This window comes from Sinocyclocheilus rhinocerous, unplaced genomic scaffold, assembly GCF_001515625.1.
Source record: "Sinocyclocheilus rhinocerous isolate Xijiao unplaced genomic scaffold, SAMN03320098_v1.1 scaffold681, whole genome shotgun sequence".
Taxonomy (NCBI): Eukaryota; Metazoa; Chordata; class Actinopteri; order Cypriniformes; family Cyprinidae; genus Sinocyclocheilus; species Sinocyclocheilus rhinocerous.
This window is the reverse complement of record NW_015641029.1, coordinates 1,023,221-1,039,396: the sequence shown is the minus strand read 5'-3', so window position 1 is coordinate 1,039,396 and position 16,176 is coordinate 1,023,221. Positions and strand designations below refer to the sequence as shown.

General features: G+C 37.2%; 1 protein-coding gene across 4 annotated transcripts in view; it reads right to left on the bottom strand.

Moving 5' to 3' along the window:
- Positions 1-248: 248 nt before the first annotated feature.
- LOC107754141 (E3 ubiquitin-protein ligase RNF38-like) overlaps positions 249-16,176 on the bottom strand; it is a 39,081-nt gene continuing 23,153 nt past the window's right edge. For all 4 annotated transcript variants that reach the window (XM_016570470.1, XM_016570467.1, XM_016570466.1 and 1 more), the window contains exons 4-13: positions 7,301-7,494; positions 6,070-6,325; positions 5,291-5,470; positions 4,933-5,103; positions 4,104-4,265; positions 3,908-4,011; positions 3,726-3,813; positions 3,506-3,627; positions 1,163-1,262; positions 249-562 (exon numbers count right to left, since the gene is read on the bottom strand). In XM_016570470.1, coding sequence (XP_016425956.1) covers positions 500-562; positions 1,163-1,262; positions 3,506-3,627; positions 3,726-3,813; positions 3,908-4,011; positions 4,104-4,265; positions 4,933-5,103; positions 5,291-5,470; positions 6,070-6,325; positions 7,301-7,494 — 1,440 coding nt within the window. In that variant the 3' untranslated portion in view covers positions 249-499. The remainder of the gene's footprint in view (positions 563-1,162; positions 1,263-3,505; positions 3,628-3,725; positions 3,814-3,907; positions 4,012-4,103; positions 4,266-4,932; positions 5,104-5,290; positions 5,471-6,069; positions 6,326-7,300; positions 7,495-16,176) is intronic.

The window sequence follows — 16,176 nt, the reverse complement described above, 5'->3', positions numbered from 1 at the left end:
CCACTCAAAGAATTAGTGATCAAACAACCAAAGGGATGTGTTTGTGTGTGAGTCTCAGTTGGATAATCATAGATGAATAGCAAAGATGATTTTGATGCATAAAGTTTTTATGAATCTTTTGCAGCAGTCATCTGTGTGCGAGGAGTAATTATGCATGTGGGAGTTAATTGAATGTAACAGGGTAGGAGAATGACTGAAGTGTTTGTGGTGTGTGTGTGTGTGTGTGTGTGTGTGCTCAAAGAATTAGTGATCAAACAACCAAAGGGATGTGTTTGTGTGTGAGTCTCAGTTGGATAATCATAGATGAATAGCAAAGATGATTTTGATGCATAAAGTTTTTATGAATCTTTTGCAGCAGTCATCTGTGTGCGAGGAGTAATTATGCATGTGGGAGTTAATTGAATGTAACAGGGTAGGAGAATGACTGAAGTGTTTGTGGTGTGTGTGTGTGTGTGTGTGTGTGTGTGTGTGCGTGCGCGTGTGTGTTCGGTGAGCAGCGTCACTCGGAATCCCGCTGGACTTCAGAGGCATCTGCTCGGCAAATAGGACAGGTTCTGTTAGCCTAGAAGACAGAGGAGGATAGATTTTCAAATAGGTCTAAGAAATATATAGATCATAACTGAAGACAACTGTAGGTTAGACAAATCTATCTGAAACACGAAATTCTCAAATGCATGGATTCCTAGAGAAATAAATGGATTTCGTCTGTGAAAATTCACAGAGCAATGGAAAATGTGGCTACACCTTAAGACAGTGGTTCTCAACCTCCAAGGGGGCTTTAAGATTAGTGTTTAAATTTTTAATACATTAAACTAAATCTAACTCCTATCTATCTATTAAATTCTTGAAAAAAATGCATTGTGGTAAAAAAACACATTTGAGAAAAAGAAGTGTTTTCAATTACGGAGGAAATAAGAGAAATGGCCTATATCGGGGAGGCTGTGAATATTGTGTTAAAAAAGGGGACCTTTGAGTTAAAAGGTTGAGAACCACTGAAAATTCTTCACATAATTACTGATAAGCTACCACTAAATATTGTAGAAACTTAATTTGCTGTAAAGTTGCTTTGCAATGATTTGTATCGTGAAAAGTGCTGTACAAATAAACTTGAATTTAATTGAATTAAAATAAATTAAATTAATAAATTTGCAAGATTGCTTACCTTGAGCCATTTGTCGACACACTTGGCATGGAATTCATGATTACAGGGCAGTACTCTCAACAGCTGACGAGACTCAAAATCACACATGCACACCACACACCTACAGGGAAAGAGGGGGAAAATATTACTTCAATACTTTTTTCAACATCAAGAGTTTGTTAAAATTTATTTAAAAGAAAAAAAGCCTGAACAGACATTTTTCCTTTGAATTTCCTTAAAGCAATAGTTCATCCAAAAATGAAGATTCTGTCATCATTTACTCACCCTCATGTCGTTCCAAACCTGTATGAGTTTCTTCCTTGTGTTGAACACAAAAGAAGATATTTTAAAGACCCAAACAGTTGTTGGTCCCCATTGACTTCGATAGAAGGGAAAGAAATACTATGGAAGTCAATGGGGACCATCAACTGTTTGATTACCAGCATTCTTCAAAATATCTAATGTTTGACATAAGAAACTCATACAGGTTTGAAACGACATGAGGGAGCGTAAATGACAAAACTTTCATTTTTGGGTCAACTACCCCTTTAAGAGTACAAATATTCATGTATATATGTAGTAGGGTTGGGCGATGTCGAATTATTTGAATTATTTATTTTATTGTAAATTGTAATATATTTATTATCCAACACCCACGATCCGACCCGCATGTTCTTTGTTTTACCAATAACAAAACCCATAAATAAAGTTAACACACAAAATACCACACCTGTCGATCACTTTTTCCACTGGACTCCCGTCATCATCTCACAACTGAACTTCGCAAAACAACTATGGACCAACCAACCATATCTGAGGCTTTTGCCAAAAGTACAAAGTACAAGCGTGATAGTGAAAGATGGAAGCGGTGTACATTTACATTTAGCAGACGCTTTTATCCAAAGCGACTTACAATTGGGGAATACATCAAACGATTCATCTTAAAGAGGCAAATAGACACAGGAAGTGCTCGTCATACCAAGTTTCAAGCATTGTTCAAATAAGTACAAGCTGTAAGTGTACTGATGCTGTAACTCGCTACCTAGCAAAAGAAATGGTTTCTTTTAATACGGTAGAGAAGAGCGCATTTAAGGTCATGCTGCAAACATTTGACAAGCAGTATGAGCGGCCAGGTCGGAAATTCTTCTCGAAGACCGCAGTCCCAAAGTTGTACAACGACATCAGAACAAATATTTCGGCAGTGCTGGATGATGTGGAATATTTGGCCCTGACAACTGACATGTGGTCCAGCTGCAACATGATGCCTTACATGTCAGTGACCGCACATTATGTCAGCAAAGAGTGGACACTAGAATCGAAATGCCTACAAACAAGCTTCATGCCAGAAAGCCATACAGCCGACAACCTATAATAGGCATTATAGAGTATACACAAATGGAAGATAGAAGAAAAAAAAATCTCCTGCATAACTACTGATAATGGGGCCAATATTGTTGCCGCCATCAGATAATTAAAATGGCCTTGGTTAAGTTGTTTTGGTCACAATCTGAACATTGCAATAAACAACTCACTTAAGCAGCAGCAGGCCAGCACTGATCGGGCTTTCAGGGTTTGCCGGGCAGTCAACACCGTTTTTTCCCACATCTGATGGAGGAGACGTGAGCTGAGCAAAGCACAAGAGGAGCTGAAACTCCCTCAGCACTCCTTGATCAGGTAACTTTTTAAAGTGTGAGCCGATACCTATTACCTAATTGCAGTAACTTAATAAGTGTTCCTACACGTAAAACCATAAATGTGCATATACAGCAATGCAAGCGTGCGATCAGACGCACAGACTAGGGCTGTGCGATATGGAAAAATCGCAGCATGACTGCTGCAGACGCACCGCTCCTGGAGCGCACTGCCGGACTGCAATCACGTGCAGTGAGAACGCTCTGATCCGTTAACATGGGCGCAGAAAAAAAAACGCACCACAGACAGAGTGTGTGAACCTGCCGTTACGTTTGCATCCCCACCCGGTCTGTTCTGTTCTCGTGCGCCATTTAGGCGCGCTGCATTCTGATTGGTTCGGATAGCATATTGCGGGAGGTCGGGGGCGCGGAAAATCATGCTATAAAGCGACGATTTCGATTAATCGCACAGCCCTAGCACAGACAAACATAAATGACTTGCACAATCCATGTATCATTCGTTCAATTAATTTTTAATTAAGAATCCACAATCGGAAAAAAAAGAAAAACAACTTATTTCATTATTTCTTTACAAAACCAAAACGAAAACCTAACAGCCCAACATCGTGATGTCTGTCAGCCATCGGCGTCGTCTATCGGCCCAACCCTAATATGTAGTCTCTTGATTATTATAGTTCAATAATAATTACTTTGTTTTTAAGTTTGTACTCACAAAGTCTGCTCTGACTGATGGTTGCTGGGGTTGAATCTGTAGGAAGGCAGCTGTTCGATATCGGCTTTTGTCAAACCTCTAGGCTTCGCTTCTCCAAGACGCTCAGCAAGGTTTAACAGAGCCTAGTCAAACACAAAAGCACATGTAAAACAGAATACAAAAACAAAAGTATACCTAAAAAGTGATCGGTCTTTGATAGAAATATTTATAAGTGTCTCACCTCATAATTCTCAACCTCTCCATCATCTACATCCAGCTCCAAGCTAATGGTGGGACCCACTGCTGTTGGCTGGACTGGAAGAACAGATCTGGCCCACCAAATAGAAACAGTGACATTATTATTCTACAGCTCGTTGGCTCTCCAACACAACACTCTGGTGTATGTTTGCATGTGTAACTCACAGGAAGTAGGGCAGCAGACTTGGGTGGTAAGGAGGTGGAGGTACAGCCTGCTGAGAGCGGTAACGTCTGCCTGTGATTCGCCGAGGCATGAAGTGTGGATACGGCTGGAGAGAACACACAGGAAAAACACATAAAACCTTCATCAGCTTGTTTAGATTGCAGCGAGCAGAGGTGATGAAGCATGAAGATCACTCACCACTCCAAAGAGCTCCTGAGGCAGGGGTTCATGGGAGAGGAACTGTAGTGGGGTGGAAGGGGGCAGAGGACTAGGATGCCCCGAATGAGGATAGTTAAACCCTCCACCTACCGACAGGTGTTCCCCCAACAACTCAACCTCATTCTCTATCCTCTGCAGCGGCTGGTCAAAAAAGACAAATATGCATATTTAATGCTAATATTTTAAATTAAAAAAAAATGTTTTAGTCTAGCGTAGCAGAACTATAGTAAAAACATGAATGCAAGTATTAATATAAATATTAACATATTATAAAATATTTGTGCATTGTAAATATTCTAATATATTAATAGATTACTTTAAATATTTCATATATACACAATACACACATATACCCACACACTCTACAGTTCAAAAGTTTGGAGTTAGTAAGATTTTAATTAAAAAATGAGAAATTTTACTCAGCAAGGATGCATCGACTTGATTAAAAAAATAAAGACATTTAAAATGCTACAAAAATATTTTCTTTTAAACTATCTATCCAAAAAATAAATAAATCAGTTTCCACGAAAATATTAAGCAGAACAACTGTTTTCAACATTAATAATAATAACAATTTAATAATAAATTTAACTCAAAATCATTTTTAACATTTTAAATAGAAGTAAGTTTCAGTTGTAATAATATCTCACAATATTACTTTTACTATATTTCTGATTAACTAAATGCAGCCTTGTTGAGTATAAGAGACTCCTTTAATAAACATAAAAATGCGAATGGTATATAGTTTTACGTTAATGGCATAACTAGTCAAATATAAAACAGTGTGGGCATATTATTGTATACTCACAGATCGAGACTGTTGCGTCTGGAAAGGTAAGAACTGTCCAGGCGTGGGGAGGTGGGGAGGATGATGTGATAGATGCGGCGGATGAAGCAGGAAGGGTGGATCACTGGAGAGAAGAGAAGGAAATGCGGCGTACGGCACTGGCAAATGCTGCACTGAACATGCCGGCAACATCTGCAGGTCAAACAAACAAATAGACATTAGACTATCAGTTTCAAGCCACTACAAAACACTTCAAAGGTCAAAACAGGAAGGTAACAACTTGCCACCACTGGGGGGCAGCAGATACAACCAAATCAAATGAGCTCACTAAAATCAATTGATGCTATCTAGGCCTTTTCACACCCTGATATATACTTACAGGAGGCGGTATGCTACAGATTGGATAGTGTTGCTGTCCGCTGAAGACCACAGAACAGGCGGGCACCTGCTGTTGAGAAGAGCATGCTGGGAGATGCTGTCCCGTACAGAGGGGGGCAGGTAGACCATGGGGCGGCATTGGAGAAACTGTATATGACACCGGCACTGTACCCTGAGGGAGCTAAAATGCACACACACAGAAACAAAAATTATGAATATAGAGTCTGTTTGATTTATTAATGATCCATCCAAAAAAAGGGCCACTTTAATTATGATAATGGAATCTTCTTTTTTTCCATTTTTTTCCCAAAATCCATTTTTTAATACTCTGAAACAAATAAAAGAAAAATAGCTTAAATCTCACAATTCTGACAACAACAAAAAAAAGTCAGATTTACAGAATTATTCTGTGGTGGAAACAAAAAAAAGTCTGAATTGTGAGATATAAACTAGCAATTACAAAAAAAAATAAAAAAAATAAAAAACAATTGTGAGGGAGGGAAAAAAAATGCAATAACCTTTCTTCCATGGTGGAAATAAGCATCCGTAAATGCTACATAATATCCAGTATAATAAGATTTAAAATAAAGACATTTCTGCTTTGGTTGATGGAGGGGTACTTGAGCCCTGTTAATGGGGCTGTGGGGGTACATGACACACAAAAAAAGTTATGATACAAGACATCTTAAGAGTCTGCTTAACCTTCTTGGATGGAAACCTCATTAGGGTACCTTCGGCCCCAGTTATCATCCCACAGAGACCCTGCCCCAACCCTCTAACCTGCTCATGGAGATCCATCACCATGGCTCCCTGCTGCGGAGGGTGCAATAACCGAGGCGAGAGCGTGGGGGGGTGAAAGGCCCGGGGCTCATCAAGGCCGGGTGGAGGATGGGATGGTGGCTGGCCGTAGGGATGAAGCGAAAGTGGGTGAGGATGGTGGCGATAGTTTTCATCCTGTCCCCCACCCGGGGACCCATGAGGGGGATGGTGCCGTGACAGACGCTCTCGCCGGCCTCGCTGACGCCGCACTGGAGGACTGCACAGGCAAAGTCACATTCATTTAACACACAGTAATAATCAGATGTGACCCTGGACCACAAAACCAGTCTTAAGTCACACGGGTATATTTGTAGCAATAGCCAAAAATGCATTGTATGGGTCAAAAATGATAGATTTTTCTTTTATGCCCAAAATCATTGTTCATGTTCCATGAAGATATCTGTAAATTTCCTACTGTAAATATATCAAAACTTAATTTTTGATTAGTAATATGCATTGCCAAGAACTTCATTTGGACAACTTTAAAGGCTTTAAAAATGTTAACTTTTAAAATGTTTTGCACCCTCAGATTCCAGATATTCAAATAGTTGTATCTCGGACAAATATTGTCCTATCATAACAAACCATACATCAATGGAAAGCTTATTTATTATAAATAAGCTTATTTATTATACTTTCAGATAATATATAAACCTCAATCTCAAAAAATTGACCCTTATGACTGGTTTAGTGGTCCAGGGTCACATATAAGTTTATACTATACATATACAAAATTAAGGAATAATAACAATTTTTTAAAAATGTTTTTGAAAGAAGTCTTATGCTTACCAATTTATTTGATCAACAAACAAAAAAAAACAGTAACGTTGTGAAATTATTACAATTTAAAAACTATTTTTCTATGTGCTATCGCGGAAATAAGTTACCTTTTAAAATACATTCAAAGCTGAACATACAGTATTGCATATCAAACTGGATTTTCAGCAGCCAGTTGCTCACTGGGGGACTAATGAACTAAAATAAGAGACTAGAATTATGAATTTATACCACAAAATGAGTCATTTTCTAAAATAGTCATTCACAATACAATAATCCAATCTGTTAAGCTGCTTAAAAAAGCTCTATAAAAGCGATATAGAAACACACCTGACAAAAGTCACTGACTTCATGAATAGCTGTCAGCTCATTCAGTGCACATCAGTACTAACAGTCAAAACTAACAACAGCATACCTGCGTCTGTGCCGTACAGGTGTGTGGCAGCGTTCAGGGTGATAGTGTGGGTGGGGATAGGGGTGTGGCCTGCGACTGGGCGGAAGCTCCCATGGTCTGATTGGTGGTGAGGGTGTGGAAGGAGGGGCAGAGGTAAACTCCAGTACAGACTGCTGAGAAAGACGCGGTCTCTTCGGACTAGGAGAATCCTCCGTCTGAGGGACAAAACACAGTAAATCACTCAATTACTCATCTGCAATTAAAAACCACATATATTCAAACTGAATCACTGCTTAAACATCTTGATACTACAGCCATTTGGCGCACTTACAGAAATAGTTTACACAAAAATGTTAAAATATGCCATGCTAAGTTTGAATATATGGAATATATGGTGGATTTTAAAACTGTTCTTCACACAAAGCTATCATTTGACTTCAGAAGACTTGGAACATGAGATGTGGGCTACTTTTATAGTGCTTTTTGAAGCTTGACAGCCTTCATTGGACAGAAAGCAGCTTAAACATTATGCTAAATATTTTATTTTGTGTTTCACAGATGAAAGTCAGGTCAATTAAAGGAATAGTTCACCCAAAATGAAAATTCTGTCATTATCTGAACAATCCCTTTAAAATGTATTCCTTTATAAAAATCCTCTTGTTTGTGAATATTAACAACAACAACAACATCATTCAATTTCCAATATTCAGGTCGACGAACCAAATATTGCTCACTGCTGCACTCATTTACCACAAAATGAGTTATTTTCTACTCCAGAAATTTCCCACTATTTGATACATCATGTTAATTAATATTTAGCACAAAAAGAAAAAAGTGTTTTGTACATGTGCTAGTTCCTTTTGCCCACTGAGAGCACAAGCAGCTATTGTGCCTGCCGGCATTAGTGGCATTTCCTGTCAATGATATCACTGCCTCTGTTGCCTAAGGCAGTGTGAGGTCACTTCCCGAAAGTTTGAGGAAACCCATGGCTTGTTGCTCAACACACACACACACACACTTGCTCAGCCAGTGTTACTCAAACACATTCAACTCCAAGTCAGCAGTCTCCTCCAAGACATGGAGAAACATGCAGCGCCAGATGAGTCAGTATGTGTAACCAAAGCTTGAACATGCAGGAATATCTGAACACATCATATCAGCTTCATCACCTTTTACTGGAAGTCAGATGACACACACACACGCTTACTCATGACTGAACACACACTAACACTTTATAGCATGATGAGTTCTAGGTCTACTCAGTTTGGAAGAGTCATAGTTTACGTGGGGTGGCATCAGAAAAGGGACGACTGACTTTCTAAAGCATTTTTGGGTGACTAACAAGTTACTCAGACAAACTTTCAAACACAAAACCCACACACATCACTGTAAGGCTTTCAAGATGCAAACTAGAGGCGCGTCTTAAAAGAACACACGTGCGATTTTGGCTAGTACCACAAGGAAGACGAAAACAAGCGGATAGCACACACACATTGACTCGTTGTGGGTGGTAAAGGGAGCTCACACAAAACAAGGTTAAGCCAAGTGTGGAGATACAGAGAGCAGCCGCTGACACCGAGCAAGGCTTGAGTGTGTGTGAGAAATCAGTAACAGGAAACAGCTGGGGAGCAGGCTAGACTTATCTGCATATGGATTTGAGTCAGGTTTATTTAAATGTCTCTTGAAACAAGATACACCGTATATTCCCCCTCATCTCATTTTCCATGAGGAAAAAATGTCACTTCGGTGTGTAGCCTTCCAGCAGACACTCCTTTACATCTCTCCATGTGAGAGGTGAGACCTTGCAAAGTAACGTCCGAGTCAGCTGCCTGATCCCATTCAAAACAATGACATCAATTGTTTTGTATGCAGTCTACACACTTTCTCTCACACACACAAAACGTGATTATATACATGTTTGAAAATCATTTTTTGGCCTTTTGCAACTTCATTTCCTGTCTCATCTATCACTGTCCCAATTAATAGAGAGAACAGGATCGGGAAAGGACACAATAGATCAGAGAGGTTTAAGGATAGAAAATACATTTCAGGAACGTTCTGTTTTTCTTTTTAAAGAAATTAATACTTGTATTCAGCAAGGCTGTATTAAATTGACCTAGAGTGATATTAAAAATACATTTATAATGTTACAAAAGATTTCCATGTAAAACATATGCTGTTCTTCTGAACCACCTTTTTTAAGAATCCTGACAAAAAAACAAAAAAAAAGTTTAGTTTCATGTATCATTGATAAGCATTTTGAACACAAATTAGCATATTAGAATGATTTCTGAAGGATCATGTGACACTGAAGATTAGAGCAATTGCTGCGGAAAATTCAGTTTTTCAACACAGGGAGAAATTACATTTTAAAACATTACAACAGAAAATATTTAATTTTTTTTAACAATCTCACATTGTTTTTACTGTAATTTTAATCAAATAAATGCAGCCTTGGTGAGCATAAGAGACTTTTGAACATTTTTTTTTAAATCCTACCGACCCCAAACTTTTGAATAGTAGTGTATATTTCCTCTTACAAAACGGGATTTAATTAGAGTTTAATTTATAAATAAATTCAGTGTCAAATGGGACTTTCTTCATCATTTACTGATTAACAAGAGTCTTGGTGTCTTAAGGTTGTTGATGATATTTAACCTCAAAAGCTTTGCTTTGTTTGACCTAATCATTTTAAATTATGAACTAAAATATATATATAAAAAATATAACCATTATATAGTGAATAAACAAAATGTACATATTCATAACACATTCAGGGTACAAATAAAATACTCAAAAATGCCTTCCAAAATCTTAACTAGATTCTAGAGTTACTACACTAAGGAAAGTGAAATAACAAGAGAACTCTCACTGTTCTGAATTCTTCATGGGAAATTCATTTTATGTACAGATACAGTGTTTTACTAGAGCAGAGCCTTGGAAAGTTGAAGATGTCATTTTCAGCACAGCTATGGAAGTTTTAACAGCCTTGTTCTAAAATTGGATATTAAAACTAGAAGCGTGTTGAAATGCCTCTCCTGTTCTGATGGCCATATGGTCACACTGTCGGCCTGTATGACAACTTTATAGCGAACATTCTGGTTATTTCCACTGTGGGCTGACTACACTTGAAAAGACTCCATAAGAAACAGTTGCAACACAATTACACAGCTGGCCTTTGCTTTTATGAACGTGTGATCCTTGGAGTTGGTGATTTTCGGACATGTAAAATGGTTCTTCGGTCCAAAAACAAAAAGAAAGAATGGTACCATGTTATGCACATAAATGTATATATATTAACTGTATATGTACTGTGTGTATATATATAGTTGCATTAAGTTGCATTGTTAACATACACTATGTTCAAACACTTGAGTTCAGACAAAGAAAAGAAACCAGAGAGTGACCTTGGACTAGTCTTCCCTCAGTCCTTCGGTTTCTTCAGAGCCATTAGAGGAGAGCAGGGGAGAGGAAGGTGAAGGGAAGGATGAGAAACTGGGGCTGAAGGGGGAGTTGATGGATGGATGGGAGGCAGAGATGGGGGAGGACAGAAGTGATGCCCCAGGGGGCGGCAGGGTGGGGCTCAGAGGGGGAAAGTGCAGAATTGAAAATGATGAACTATGAACAGTGCCTGGAACACAGCCTCAGGACATTTATACACAGCCATCCAAACCCAGCAACCGTGCGCACACACACACACGGACGGACAGTATACCAAAACTATTCTAAACCATTCATATAAATGTTACTGTTATTATAATACGAAGACCAGAGAACACTCATACATATATACATTTTACTTTGCCGTGTTATTGAGACATATACAGTTGTACCATTTTATTATAATTATTATATTATTAGTACTATAACTTATTTTATTAATATTATTAATAATATATTTTAATATCATGCTCATCCAGAACACTGCTGCCAGGATTCTGACTAGAACCAGAAAATCTGAGCATATCACACCAGTCCTCAAATCCTTACAATGGCTTCCAGTTATATTTAGGATTGATTTTTAAGTACTTTTACTCGTTTATAAATCACTCCATGGCCTAGGACCTAAATACATAGCAGATATGCTCACTGAATATAAACCTAACAGACCACTCAGATCATTAGGATCGAGTCAGTTAGAAATACCAAGGGTTCACACAAAACAAGGGGAGTCCGCTTTTAGTTATTATGCCGCCCGCAGTTGGAATCAGCTTCCAGAAGAGATCAGATGTGCTAAAACATTAGTCACATTTAAATCTAGACTCAAAACTCATCTGTTTAGCTGTGCATTTAGTGAATGAGCACGTCCGAAATGACTGCACTGTATTTTATGTAGAATCATTTTCTATTTTTAACTGTTTTAAATTCAATTTTAAATCAATTTTTAAATCATTTAAAAAGTTTTTAAATTCCTTGTTTTATTGTTGTGATTATTTTATTTCCTTTTATGTAAAGCACTTTGAATTACCATTGTGTATGAAATGTGCTATATAAATAAACTTGCCTTGCCTAAGATAACATTATTATTATTATTATTTCTACTAAATATAATTAGCTGACTACAATCCAGTGTTAGTATTGTGATACTATTATAGTTTTTATTTTGATAGATTTTCTATTTTATTATAGTTTTATTTTGAATACGTTTTATTTTTACATTATGTTTAGTTTTTTTTGTAATTTTGTTGTTAGTTTGTGTTTTATTTGTATATATGTAGACATATGTTTACATAGTTTTTATTAATTTTTTATTTCAGTTTTAGTTATTTTAGCATATCAAGTTAAACTAAATGAAAAGGAGAAATGCTGGCTTGATAACTAGCTGAAATAAAATAATTTTTTTTTAGTGTTGTTTTTTTTAGAAAGTTGCTGAATGACAATAATGGCAGGTTGTCGTCAAATTTGTCTTCAACCTACAGCTAAGTAAATGCACCCACACACATATGCAAATTACAAGGCGTTCACACATAAAGAACAAACAAAACACACAAATGCATGTACAGGCACAGGATCACACAAGACCTTCAGGACAAAGCCAAACAGCAACAGAGATGCATGACTCAAACACACAGACACACACACACATACATCTGTCCAAACCCGGTCAGACGGGTCCATTAGTATGAAACATTAATGGGGCCGTACATCCATGTTTGGGGGAGATGAGTGGGTGAGGGGTGCTGAGAACAAAATCTCAACATGCATGCTTCTGAACATGTTAGAAGATTAGAGAAAACTTTTAACATACTCGGTGGTCCAACATTTTAATCGTATTTATTGTAGCGGAGCACAAAACAGTCTTAAGTGTCACACGAATATGAGAGCTTAAAAACTACAGCTCCAGGACCCGCCATCACATGCTCAACAAATACCAAGCTCTCTCTGCCTGGGGGGGACACACTATCTACAGGGAATAACCACTGCTATTGTGAGGCAGCTTGGCAAAGTGCTGAACACCCAGCCACTATATCCATGCAATCTGAGAGCAGTCAGCACTGCTGTGGATATCTAGGGCTGGGAATCATAAGGGATTTACAGATTCTGGTTCTGATACCAATTCTGTGTTTAAGAAGCATTTTTGTAAACCACTAAGCCACTAAAATGAACACATATGACTGCACAGTAGCTTATATCAACAAATACAGTATGGTTATAACTAGCTAACACACTAAACCAAGTGACTGTCACAACAACGAATGTTCAATTTTGAATTGGTGCCTTGGGAATATTAATTAGGCTCCGTGACAGGATACTTTAAGGCTACCAAGAAGCATGACCTAAATAATACTCATATTGAATTCAGCAGTTAATGGAAACAATTTAGTTCTCTCTGTAGTGGTTTCTTAAAATTACACAAAATATTTCAAAAAGAAAGCAAAGGGTCCACTCACAAGTTGGTTTTTCTACTCAGCCATAATACGGTACTGTTGTGTCCCTAGTGCTTTTGCCCAAAGTGACTAACAGTACACTTAGATATATGGGGTTAAGTGCCTTGCAGAAGGGCACAATGGTAGTTGTCCAGGGATCAATCTTGTGGGATTTAACCTTTTACCAGCTCAGATCTTTAACCACTACACTATACCCACCTGAATACGTTTTAAGTCAAAGAACTGCTACAACGCAAATTCGACTACAAAAAAAAAATTGCTTTCATGCATATACTTGATGGTTCACACATCTGAATCAGCATTTCTGTTAGCTGGCTAATTCAATTTTTGACTGTTAATCCCCAATGTCCAATAAAAGAACAACAATTGTCTGACAAAATGTTCTGCAAATATATATATCATAATTACAAACCTAAATAAGGAATTTGGCAGTTTTCTATTTCCTTTCACACTTCTCCTGTATCATGTACTCTCACTGGTTAGCGATCACATCTTTGATATGTGGTTTGCATGTGTCTGCATGTGCATGATAAATTCAACACTAAAACATAATATGAGACAAACTAATATGAAACAGCGCAACAGCCAAATATGCCTGAGCAAACAACTCCGATATTTTCGAGTTGTTAAACGGCTGGATGAGGAGCATGATGTAGCTTCACCTACAAAGCAGCACAAATTTCTGAAATGGAAAACAAAAATGTCCATGTCTGTGACCATCAAAAAAAAAAAAAGGAGTGTTTTGCGCACACTGTGTAAGTACTAAAGAAATATGTGACCCTGGACCACAAAACCAGTCATAAGGGTAAATTTTTTGAAATTGAGATTTATACATGATCTGAAATCATGTACGATCATGGTATTTGGCCAAGATGCAACTATTTGAAAATCTGGAATCTGAGGGTGCAAAAAAAAAAAAACGAAATATTGAGAAAATCACCTTTAAAGTTGTCCGAATGAAGTCTTAGCAATGCATATTACTAATCAAAAATTAAGCTTTGATATATTTACGGTAGGAAATTTACAAAATATCTTCACTGGATCATGATCTTTACTTAATATCCTAATGATTTTTGGCATAAAAGAAAAATCTATAATTTTGACCCATTCAATATTATTGTTGGCTATTGCTACAAATAGCAAGAAACAACAAACCCAGCGACTTAAGACTGGGTTTGTGGTCCAGGGTCACATATAAAGCAACACTGAAAATCTCTAGTCCACTAACATGTGTTTCTTTGCGTAGCAACATTAAAGCATGAAATTAGCAAAACTCCATAATGAACTAGGCATTTATAATTAGGCAGGTGAGATGGATTGTTACTTTTAAAAAAATAAATAAAAAGTGTGTTATAAAGTGTGCTTTAAAGGGGTTGAATTTAAAGAAGCTACTTTTTTTTAAATACATAATGTCACCATGCTAATTTAAAGCACAACCACTATATTAGGGATGTAACGATTACCGGTCTGACGATAAATCATGATAAAATTCCCCACGGTTAGTATTACCGTTTCATCTTTTAATTATCATTAAAACCGTATTAGATTACGCGATTTGAACAACTGGCGATAAATAAATACTGTCCAGCATAAAGCACAGTTTTAAGTAACAGTCTCACGTGCGCACACCACGCAGAGTAGTTTCGTTTTGAGTGAAAACGGGGAGGAAAAGCTGGGAGCTTTTAAAAGAATTATACAAATGAATTAATTATATGAATGTACCTCTGATGGTTCTGACTGTCTTCAGAAACGATTCGATGTCATTTTGTTTTCATCTTCACTCCATGTAATACCTAAAGGAAGTGTTCTTAAATCGCAATACTGCTTTGTCCACAGAGTTTACGGGAAACAGCTTTTCCATAAGTGCCACCTAGTGTCAGCGAGTGGATTTACAGAGACTTATATTTACATTCAGCCTGTGTGCAGTTTCTGTCTGACCAAAAACGGACCGAATTTGCATGCCCTGCTGTAAATTTTGACCGGTTGATGAAAAACAAGCTTATGTGGATTCTACACATTTAAACAATTCAGATAAGTTATCTAGAATTATTTATGGAGCAGATAAAATACATATAATCATTTATTAATCAATTATCATTTTGACAACTCTTTTCTTTATTTAAAGGCATGGTTTGTTAGGATCGGACAATATTTGGCTGAGATACAACTATTTGAAAATCTGGAATCTGAGGGTGCACAAAAATCTAAATATTGAGAAAATCACCTTTAAAGTTGTCCGAATGAAGTCTTAGCAATGCATATTACTAATCAAAAATTAAGCTTTGATATATTTACGGTAGGAAATTTACAAAATATCTTCACTGGATCATGATCTTTACTTAATATCCTAATGATTTTTGGCATAAAAGAAAAATCTATAATTTTGACCCATTCAATATTATTGTTGGCTATTGCTACAAATAGCAAGAAACAACAAACCCAGCGACTTAAGACTGGGTTTGTGGTCCAGGGTCACATATAAAGCAACACTGAAAATCTCTAGTCCACTAACATGTGTTTCTTTGCGTAGCAACATTAAAGCATGAAATTAGCAAAACTCCATAATGAACTAGGCATTTATAATTAGGCAGGTGAGATGGATTGTTACTTTTAAAAAAATAAATAAAAAGTGTGTTATAAAGTGTGCTTTAAAGGGGTTGAATTTAAAGAAGCTACTTTTTTTTAAATACATAATGTCACCATGCTAATTTAAAGCACAACCACTATATTAGGGATGTAACGATTACCGGTCTGACGATAAATCATGATAAAATTCCCCACGGTTAGTATTACCGTTTCATCTTTTAATTATCATTAAAACCGTATTAGATTACGCGATTTGAACAACTGGCGATAAATAAATACTGTCCAGCATAAAGCACAGTTTTAAGTAACAGTCTCACGTGCGCACAGCACGCAGAGCAGTTTCGTTTTGAGTGACAACAGGGCGGAAAAGCTGGGAGGTTTTAAAAGAGTGCTAAGGGAATTATACAAATGAATATATGAATG